Below are 11,462 nucleotides of genomic sequence, written 5' to 3'. Positions count from 1 at the left end.
GTACCCAGAACATCAAATTTAACAGCCCTACTCCCCATTCACACCTGGAACCTTGTAACTCTTAACGAGTCACATGACACCAGGGTGGGACAACAACACAATTGGGCACAATTTGGCCATGTTCAAATGTGAGGGGTGTACTCACTTTTGTGAGGTACTGTATATTTTAACATACATCCATACACTGTTTTTTGATTAATTAAATGATTAACTTAAATGATTCAATTGTTGTACAATAAACATGGAAATAAACATGGAAAAATACTGAGACAAAAATTTATTATTCTAACATTTCATGCAAGATACTCTTAATACTGTCAATATTTTATCAAAAGGAACACCTTATCACAACAAATTCATAACTCCAGAGACAAGTACTTAATATTTTAGGAGCTGTTCATGCAAGAAAAGGTGGTTCCACGAGTTCAGAAACTTTTTCCATGCAGCTGTACATACAGTAAACAGAAAAAGTCCAATGCTTGCTTTGTGTCTTATGTTAGTAATTATAAACATGTTAATTTTTCCAAAATCTCTTGCATTTCACGTGTCCAAGTACTGGACATTCAATGTTATATGTTCCCCAATTAACAAAAAAATGAACTCATCTATTATGTTACACAGTAGGCAGCAGAGAACAGGTTTCATAACAAAACATTATTTGTTTTTCAACTGTCCCACCTCAGGACTGAGAAGGGTACGTCTCTTGTTGTTGTTTTACAAGTAAGCAGCTTTACCTGAACCTGTACGTTGCCTATACAGCCTCTGCCTCTCTCCTGCACTAGGTTTGGCCATTGCCACGCAGCCAGGGTAGCAAAATGCCAAAATAAGCACTAACAGACTTAAATATTGATAAAGATCGAATTTCTGTTTTTCCCAGTTTTTCCAACTGTTTTGATCATGACATTAACATTAGTCACTGGTGTCACTATAGGTCACTGGTGTTACCTGAATGTGGTGTAACACCAGTGACAATTTGATTAAAACTGAGGATTTTGTTAATTGGCTGACCCATTAGTGACCAGGGGACCTTGTGGAACTCTATAAAATTAATGATATAAATGATCTATGGCATTACTTTAACAAATTTTCAATTACCCATCAAGTACATAACACCAGTTACACACAGAACTTATGTGCTGCCTGATAAACAAAATTATTTATAAATTCATGAAATATAATAAGCAAGTATGGACTTTTCTTCTCATGCCTTGAGGTGTTTCCTCTCTGATGACCATTGATCTAAGGAAGCAGTTTAATAGAGTTGAAAATACTACGTTAAAATTTAATATAAGTGTCCTGATAGCACCAGTGACCAAAATTTCTGTGACAAATGTATTTTTTAAAAAAGAATACATATTATTGTAGTATAATGTTATTGATGACATGAATCTGTTTTATACAATTTCCTAAGCTAAACCTTTTCAAAATATTGTTTTATATTAAAAATGGTTTCTCAAATGTTGAAATTTGGACAAGCTGTTTTACATATCTACAGCAACTATGAAACATGATTAAAAAAGAAAAATCCAAGAAATTATAAGTTTTATTTAATCTAGAAATCATACGTTTTATTTAATCTTAGGTCAACTATGTAAAATGTACATACTGACTTGAAGTTGTGCCTAATATTATAAGCATCTCTTTAAGCCCTGCAACCTTTGTCACATGGTTTCCTACTTCAAATGAAGAATGACCTATGTACAAACACACACACACACACACACACACACACACACACTTTATAAATGAAGGTGATTCTAAAACCTCTATCCATCATTTGAATTCTATCAGTTAAAAAGCCTATATTGCCTTATCTTGTCCCTTAGCAGCTCAAAGTGGTTACGACAGCCCATAGAAATCAACATGTTCTACAAATAACACCTTAAATTTCAGGAAAAAAAAAATGAATCTGTAGCAGACTGCCTTGGTTGCAAACAGTGGTAATTACAGATATTAATGGAAAAAAATACAAATATGCAAATAGTAAACTAATTTTACTACACAATTTAACTGTTTAAAAATAACAATTTAACAATTGAACTGTTTAATAACTGTTTAATAATTTGCTGCTAGAGTGTGTGATGAAAACCAGCTTACATAGGAACATGCTTCAAATATTTGGGAAGACATTCTGACTTGCTATAAAACACTATATGGTTTGGCTGAATCCACAGCTGTGTTTGGGGTAGGAGGGTGTGAATGGCGTGGTGTTCAAAATTAGCTAACTCCTGTTCGCTAAATGTGTATAAGATTTTCCAGGGATGGGCTTATGTTTCAACGAGATTTAGCATAATGCATAATGTTAGCTAGGCGATTTACTATTTAGTTAACCGTGGCAGTTAACTAGGGCAGCACAGTGGTAGTGTGGTCTGCACGGGGGCATTGTCGTGATGAGAGTTGCAGGTTTGAGCCCAGCCCTGTATGGTTGGTGTGCAGTCACTGATGTAATGGTAGCTACATATGTAAAGGACCCTCTGCACCCTGAAATTTCTGTAAACTTCAATAATATTAGTGAATGACCACCTCTACAGTGAATATGAGTAAAGGGAAGGGTGAGGTGTTAAATTTTTATGTGTGGGTCTGACCTGTGGGCTGCGGGCAGGGGTGGTCTCTCTCTCCAGCTGTTCCTGCTGCTGCTGCAGTCGGAGCAGAGTCTGTGTCTGCACATGCTGCTCCTGAACCTGCTGAGCGATCACCTTTAGCTTCTCCGGATATAGATGGGCATCCAAGGAACGGATCTGTCACACACAAACACATACAAAATTACTTTGTGTGCTTCTAGTGCATGGTAGCAAGAGAATCCTAAAACCAGTACTCCTCGTCTCTCTAAAGTTAACACACTTCTTTGACTATTGCATGTTACTTGACGTCTCTCATAACTTCATAAATTCTTAGACATAAATTCTTTATCCCTTTAAACATGAATTATTCGCTGTGGGGTTAAAAAAGCTAGTTCAAGAAAACACAGAACGTTTGTTTAACAAAGAAAAGGATGGACGTGTTAGAATCTCACTCATGGAGCAGAGGGGTTGAACCAAGTAATGACAAATGGTGAAACTACCGCTAATATGACGGGCCTTTTCTATTAACCAAAAGACAGATAAAAGCTATACCAGCTCAGGTGAACAACCAACAAGAACAAACATTCAATTAACCACAATCATTTTTGCAAGGTCAAAATGTAGCAACAAATTCTACAGTGAGTACATCGATGGTTGCCACTTTATGCAAAACTGTATATGGCTTTGTTTATATCAATCCTCTCTCTACATAATGTGTTTTAAGCAATTGGAAATACTATAACATACTAACACACTGACAGCAGGTTAATAAAAAATTCTGCTGTTCATACTGTCTATTACGAAATACTGACAGTTAAGTAAACTAATTTACAGAAATCATCTAGTTTCTTGGTTCTAACTATAGTTACCATGCTTTTTATCCACACAATTGGTTTAATTTGCTTTGTAATACACACTCATTTGATGTGATTCTTCACTGAATATCTTCAAGAGCTGCCATTGTTCTCCTAGGATCATGCACCATTGGTTTGACTGTGGGGTTAATCTGTATGTGGTGCTGTCCAGGTATTCCAGCCTAATCCAGAAAAGAAAAAAATCTTTTCTTTTCTTTCTATGTTCTAATCTCATACAGCATTTTTACCATTTACAACTTTTGACATGTACTACTGCTGCATCCTGCTGTATGTGTATGACATTTTCCTGAGGATTGTTAATAAGTTGTAATGGAGAAAATGAACAAAGACAGAAAAGCAGTAAAGTCTATTTCAAAGGCCTATGGAAAACTATAACTTTCAATCAAAATAAACTACTTAACAAAAACAAAACAAAAAACAAAAAAAAAAAAAGACATACTGGGTAATTTAGCTACTTTTTACTACGCATTTCACGCAGTTACTAAATGCTTGTTGTTTAGAGGTGGTCTACAACTGGTCCAAGATCAAGAACACGGCACATGGGAAAGCATATTGTGACATATTTCAGCACAACATACTGTCATATTGTACACCCCTATTGCTCTATGATTTCAAATTCTTTTTTTGTCTCGTCACATGAGAGCAATTTCATGCCCAATGGCACCATCTTGAGGCCCGAATATAGTAGCTTCACTGCAGCTCTTGACATTTCATTGCGCTTTGCACCAGTGTTAAGCTTAACTCTCATATTCTTCCTGTTCATTTTGAAAATTCACTTTACTTTTTACCATTCTCTCAACCTGACTTTGTAACAGCCATGAGGCATTCGTCATACTGTGCTTTGTGCCTCTCAAGCACTCTGCTTTGTTAGAACTTGCCTTTCCTGCATCTTACTTTTTTAGTTGTTTCTTGTCCCTGTTTTGTTTGGCTGCTGTGATAATTTACTTCCACCTCATCATTTATTGCTTTGACCTGACCAGACAAATCTCACTAGCCTAGCAGCTGCTTATTCAAGTGCTAGATCATCCATTCACTTTTCTTATTTACATTTCATTACATATACTGGTAGTTAAAAGAAACTGTTCACATGCTTGTTCAGTACTCTGCCAGAGAGAACACTATTCTTTTCTTTAATTTCAGTAAACATATACATAAATATTTACATACACACAACGTTTTTTTTATTATTTTTTTTTTAAACTATGTCCAACCTTTGCCTGTATTCTTTTCAGGAGACTTGCTTTCAGTTCGTCAAATAAATCTGCAGGAATCTGTTTCCACACCTCTAAAGTCCTAGTAGTTGTTTGCTTTTTCTGCTTCTCATGATTCAAATATTCCAAATTTGGTGTCCTAGGGCAAATTTTCTTTTTTGTCCATTTCCTTTTCTCAGTAAAAGCTTCTTGACAGCTACACATCCGTTCAGATCCATAGATCCATCACAGCGGAAGGACAGACAAAAACAAATGTTGACTGTTTCAGATTCAAAGACTGGAGCTTGATATTCTCTCATCCAAACTTAAAGCTTTAAGTACCGTTTATCAGAAAGTGTCAGTTGTTAGGGGACCCATTTCCCCATATAACTTTCAGTAATTTTTTTTTTTTTTTAACTCTACTCTTGGAAACTCCTACACTTATTTTCCTTTGACTTTCCCCTACCTTGCATGTATATCATCTTACATCTAATGACCTCAGAAATGTCTCCTGAAAAATTAATACTTGTACTTACATGCCGTTTTGACTGGAAGTTCAATAAATGAAGGGTGGTCTCTGACTCTTGCACAGTACTGTATGTCATACATTGATGTTCAGCAACTGTTTATGATGCATTTATCCTGCTTGTTCACTTAAAAGGAGGAAAACCTCAACAATCAGCATATATTCCAACTGGATAATGCAAGATGGCACACAGTTCATTAAGTCAATTCAAATTAATTTAATTAATTAAAAGTTAATTAAAATGAAAAATAAGTCTGAAAAAGCAGTATCAGGTTTAGTGCTGTAGTCAGTACCACTAGAGGCAATTGCAGGTGAAGACTAAGGCCTGAATATATCAAGTTCGAATCAAGACCAAGACCAGGAATGACAAAACTAAGGCAAGATTGAGACCGGGTTAAGGTTTTTTTTTGTTTTTTTTTCAGAATTAAAAAAGGGTAGTTTTTTATATTTTGTAAAATATAACATTAAATAATATATAGGCTAAATAATGATCAATTATCATTATATTATATTCTTAGTCCAACTTTGCATTAAAACAGAAGAAGTCACCAGCTAAAGTCAACTGAATACAAACCAGACAACATGCATCCATTTTCATTATGTAAAGAAAGTACAGCAGTAATAACATTCTGATTTGCCCACAGGGGATGTTAGACTTTTGGAAACTTTGAACATCCACAAACAAATAATATCTTGTTAGGACCTCATGTAAACCGGCACTGAACAGGTTTAGATGTAAACATGTAGAGAAAGGTTTTATGTTGATATTCAATAATGATAGAAAAAAAACTTTCAATTTCCACCTACCTCATACGAAGCCATTGTATACAGCTGGTCTCGAGAACAATTTGAGTCAAAACCGAGACAAGGCAGAGTCAAAATGATGTTAAGACGAAGACAATGCAGAGGCTAGTAATTTATGGTCTTGAGACCAAGACTCAACTTGAGTACTACAACATTATTGAGGTCGCCTTGAAGACTAGAGGACCTACAAAAAAAAAAATGAACTGCTCAAAAATTTTTTGTAACGATCACTGACCCACTGAAAAACAAACGCAAATTAGGAAACATGTACCAACAGTTTATAGTGTTTATCAGCATTTTGTATTTCCTCTAATCTAGAAGGCAATCTCTTAATGCTTTTCATACTTTCCTAAAGTTTTTGAAATGACTGAACTTCTTTCCACACATTCTTTACTGTCCACAGACCATCTATATTGGTTAAATTCTTCTACAAAATTACAACATAGCCTCACAAGATTTAAAAGGGTTTTAAATCATCTCTAAATTTCACATAATGAAGTGTGTGCCAAATTACACTTATGTTAGGATATCAATCATTTTTGTTGTTTTCCAACTTTAAGCAAATATACAGAATAAACTCAGCAAAATAGTTGCTGAACATCAGTGTAAGGCACTACACATGTGAGCATTTGTTTTTGACTGCTGTTGTACTAAGAAATTGTGCAAAACTCCTAATTTGCTGATTTTTGCTTTGTTATTCAGTTCTGTGATACATGTGCCTGTTGCTTCAAACAGTTCATGTAGACTACTTCAAATACAGAGATTATCTGAGTGATGGGTCAACAGGTCAGTCAGTCAGCACCAGAGTCACATGTGTTTGAGAGTTTAAAAGAAAATTACAATGATATACTACAAACATATTGCTGCTGTTGGAAGAAAACCTCGCATGTCCATTTTTGTTGTTTTTCAGTTTTTGACATTATTTGAAAATGCCTGTTGCCCTTTACATTGGGTGTATATTTTATAAAGAACGGACCTAAAGAAATGGCCCAAAATGATTTGGAAAAAAGTCTGGTTCCATTGACTTGCATTAAACGAAAAGTAGGTTTCTTTCTTTTCCTGTAAAGTTATCCTTTTGGAGATACAAGGTTCCCTTCCGACAACAGCGATACATTGTATTTCTGGGACATCTAACAAAATATCAAAGCGTTTAAATCTAAAAGGTCCTCAACCATCATAGGATGGTTGTTTTAACCATTTTTGCTATTCAAATACTTGATTAGTTTCTAAACCACATTAGAATATCAAAAACAAGCAAGTATTTCATATTGTGCATCATTCATGTGAAGCATTACTCCTCCAAGTGCCTCCAACAGAGAGTTGACCGTGGTAGCTCAAGTAGGGCTGGAATTTGACAAACTGACTTGATGCAAAGGTGGCAATCTATGACAATGAAATGTTAAGTCACTGAGATCATCGGTGCCAACCATTCTACTGCCAATATTTGTCTATGGAGACTGCCTAGGTTTGTGCACCTGTTAGAAATGAGTGTGGTTGAAATAGCCAAGCCAACTAATTAGATGAGGTGTTCACATAATTTTGGCAATGTAGTCTTAATGGCTTCAGCAAATATTGAATAAAATTTTACTATAATATTTGAAACCAGTAAAACCATTCGAATAACCAATGTTTTTAGCACTTTCATGAAACCACAAACATCCATGCAAATTTTTTTCAGTCTGACATGAAGCAAACTTTTGTTTATCATGGTAGCCAGCTGTAGCACACAGCTGCCTGCTCTGCAAACAATTCCAACAATAAGGCTTTCACAGTATGGTTACTATTTTTGGAGTTTCTGATACATCATTCCTCCATGGCTTCTGAGCCACTGTATACCACATTTTTCCTGCAGCAACGGTTAGAAGCAGAGATTGTGAGACCACACCATACATTTGTTGAAGAGCTAGATTTAGAAAACGACTTTGCTTTTAAACATATCAGATTAGGATGCTGCTATTTAATGGAGTCAACCTGAAGAGCACTGTCACTGTGTGTGACTGAGTTCCTCACCTGTTCCTCCAGCATCATGCGCACTGAGCGCTCCTTCTCCAGCTGCTGTCGGAGTTCAATCATTTCCCGTCGCAGATCTTCCACCTTTTCATCCTCGAGGATATCTGGCGAGCCAATCCCTTCATCTTTCTCTTCAGCACGCCTCCTTTTTGGGGATGAGCCACTGAACTCCTAAAACAGAGGAGGTTACAGATTTCGATGAAAATTAAAGTCACTGTTGACAATTAGTGATTCATAAAAACAACACTTTAAAAATGCATTTTTGGGGGGTTGTCTAGCAAACATTAATTTGGCTTTCTTAAAGAAATATCTTTAAACTCAGATCCCAATGATATTAAAAGGCATGTTTATACAAAGTGTATCACCACAAATGCTTTTAAAAAAAGTCTCCATAGAATTCTTTTACTTAAAGTTTTTGATAATTGGGACAACTAGTTTAACTAGCCAAAGGCTCACCTGGATGAAGCGCTTGAGCTGTGTGTTCTGCTGCAGTAGCCTGGTCTTCTCCTGCTCCAGAGAGAAGATATATTCAGCTGTCTGCTGTAAGATGGCAGCCTGGGTGAGAGGGAAGGTGTAGGATTTCATTACAAAACCTCCAGTTGACAAGGATAATCGGAAGCATAATGCAAGTTTGATTTTTTTCAGTGAAATCAAAGTGTAATATCTAAACTGATAGATGCTAACACTAACAGCCAAAGACCGTAGTTACAGCATATGTTGTGATAAGAGAAGCTGCCTGACAAACACTACTTTAGGGTGATTTCTAAACATAAATTATTTTCCTTTTTCCTGTGTCCAGAGGAAACTGCCAATTGGAATTTGCAACATATTATTGGTCACTGGTTCCTAAAAACCTGTCCTCTGGGCCTTTTTTTAACTTCTTTCACAGGAAAGAAATTATTTCCAGTCTAATCAGAATATGTCACATTATTGTGGACTGCTTTTGTTACATAATTCGCTGTTAGTACACTGAGTCACATCTTTTGAACATTTTTTTAGTTGTAAGGTCTATGATGTTTCAGTAATCATGAGCACTGTCCTCTGCTGGAAAGACAAAGAAATGCAACTTAAATTCCTGCAGAGAAATTTGAACACAAAATCTTTAAAATCTGTCAGCAGTGAAAATGTAAAAAATTAAGTGAGATATTTTATGGCCTTTTTAAATATTTCAAGAATAAATTATTAGGGCCCCAAGATGTGCAATGGGTAGCATCTGTAACACTAACAGACTAATTTGGGATATAAATTAGAGGACTGAGGTATAAATTACAACATTATCTTATTCAGAACATCTTATTTAGACACATTTGGATAACATGTATTTTACAGAATAGCTACTGAAAAGTGCGACTCACCTTGCTCAGCTTCTCTCCATCGCTATGTGGTATGAGTGTTTTAAGTGACTGGAAGCCAGCATTAATACTTTGCATGCGCCTGCGCTCGTTGCTGTTGGCGATCTCCCTGCGAATACGCCGCTCCTGGTCCCGTGCTGTCTCTGGTGTGAGGGGGATGTTTGCTAAACTGTAGAAAAAGATATATATATGATTCATATATAGTGACCATAATAAGGATGTCTGACACCACATCAGCACTGTGAAACATTTTTGTTGGCCAGAAACTTTTATATCATAGAACAATCACAATGCACTTATGAGTCCTGTTCCGTTGTGCTACAACACATAAAACAAGGCATTTCTGCATGTTAATCAGAGAACTCATTAAGAACAAAAATGTCACCTCACTCATACTCAATCATTTTGTGTCAATATAAGGAATTTGTACTATAAAAAGGTGAACAGGAAATAGGAAATAAACAAATCTGGTCATATGCGATTGCAGACATCTTAAGCCCAGCAATGACTTGCTGCTTGGAACAAGAATTAAGCATGCTTACCTAGTCACAACAACGATCATTCCCATCGGATCTTATTTTGACATGACATTAAAATCGCACAAAAGCTTGCTGTACGTTTCCCAATATTTACGTGGACCTACAGACTTCACCGGCTTCACCTTTCAATCACACGCTATTCGGCTCTATTCGAACCTGAGTACTACATTTCCCAGAATGCCCTTGGCTTTCCAGCGTGCTCTCCCCGCCTCCCTCTCGAAAAAGGATTGCAGACGCATTGACGGGCCTTCCACAGCATACACACCCCCTCATTAAAACGCATATTAATTTACCAATGTGTTACTCACTTTGTTTCTCTCGGGTTTGAAATTAATTCCATATCACTAGCTTAAAACAAGAATTTTATAGCCAAATAAAACTCTGAACAGTCTGAAAAATCACAGATCCCAGCCTCCGCCATTACAACAATGCGACTCTAGTGCTTCCTCTACGCTTGTCCATGCGGCAGCATGGCAGGGCTACGGGAATAAAGACTCAGTCCAGATGGCGAAAATGCGCAAACCTGCTAATACATCGACGTATTATGAAGCTCAAAAACACATTCTGTTTCTAGACCGTAAATAACCGAGCCCTTACGACTTATGATAGTTCTATATTTGGCGAACTAAGAATTAGACGACGCCAAATCCGCCGTGTAGCACAAGCCACAAGCATGGCCGCACTGCCCACAATAACTTCAGCCCGCTCTCGCAACCCAGCAAACAGCGTGTGCAATGGCGCGCCGTTCGACCTTAAGGTTACTGAAAAACGTGATTTATTCGGCCGTTCGTCACCATAAGAGCTCCTTATGCACAAAACGAAGCTGAAACGTGACGAAATGCTGCTCGAAATGCGCCCATTGATTTGGAATCGCCTTGCTACAGATCAGCGGCGTGGTGTGCATGGAACCACGTGGTTTGTGTTTGTTAGACACAAAATGGATCGATTTGGCCGAGATATTTGCAAAGTAATGATAATCCACAGTAGCATGGCTTCTATACTAACACTCAAATCGTTTATTCACGTTAGATTCGTGGTTTTATCTGGGGAATTACCCGTCTCACTCCAAGGGATTTGTCCGTGTACACAATAACATACAAACCAGACCAAGCATGTTGCCTCACCACGGCTACTTGGCGGGCAACCTAAGCGTAAATCAGCAAAGGTATGCTTATAATGATGTACTTTTAAGGGTGGAAAATAAAAGCGTGCATACATACCTACATAAGCCCCCAATGACTTCTTTCTCCGTTTTCCTAAAATGTTGCAAAGAGGGCACCTTCTGAGCTGGTACCATGAAATACTCCATGCTTTCCTCTCCAGTTTTGAGTCCTCGATTCGTATAATAGTTTCCTTATTTTGAACAGTTGTTACCTTCTATTACACACCTGTGAATTCCGCAAGCAACTGCGCATTTAAGTAGAATAATTTGGAATATTCTTCTGATTTCTGCAGTTCCGTGCATATGAACGTAACGTTAGCTGAATATTAGGAGTTGTAATGTTACTCTACTTCCAGCTGATGGGGTTCCCTCGTAGTGTGTGGCGCTCTCTCTACCTCTCCCTCCCCTCTCGTTCTCTCCCTCCTTCTGTATGTACGTGTATG

At 37.1% G+C, this 11,462-nt stretch overlaps 1 protein-coding gene across 2 annotated transcripts in view; it reads right to left on the bottom strand.

The window, feature by feature from the left end:
• Window positions 1–11,462, bottom strand: part of tfap4 (transcription factor AP-4 (activating enhancer binding protein 4)) — a 16,070-nt gene extending 4,608 nt beyond the window's left edge. Inside the window, exons 1-5 of one of the 2 annotated variants that reach the window (XM_036590021.1) lie at window positions 11,078–11,462; window positions 9,322–9,487; window positions 8,423–8,521; window positions 7,967–8,137; window positions 2,586–2,738 (exon numbers count right to left, since the gene is read on the bottom strand). In XM_036590021.1, coding sequence (XP_036445914.1) covers window positions 2,586–2,738; window positions 7,967–8,137; window positions 8,423–8,521; window positions 9,322–9,487; window positions 11,078–11,166 — 678 coding nt within the window. In that variant the 5' untranslated portion in view covers window positions 11,167–11,462. Of the gene's footprint in view, window positions 1–2,585; window positions 2,739–7,966; window positions 8,138–8,422; window positions 8,522–9,321; window positions 9,488–9,860; window positions 10,622–11,077 lie in introns of those variants that run through there. The other variant, XM_036590022.1, reaches the window with a different exon arrangement.

The sequence above is a fragment of the Colossoma macropomum genome, unplaced genomic scaffold (genome assembly GCF_904425465.1).
Source record: "Colossoma macropomum unplaced genomic scaffold, Colossoma_macropomum, whole genome shotgun sequence".
NCBI classification, from domain to species: domain Eukaryota; kingdom Metazoa; phylum Chordata; class Actinopteri; order Characiformes; family Serrasalmidae; genus Colossoma; species Colossoma macropomum.
This window is presented reverse-complemented; position numbering and strand designations above follow the sequence as displayed.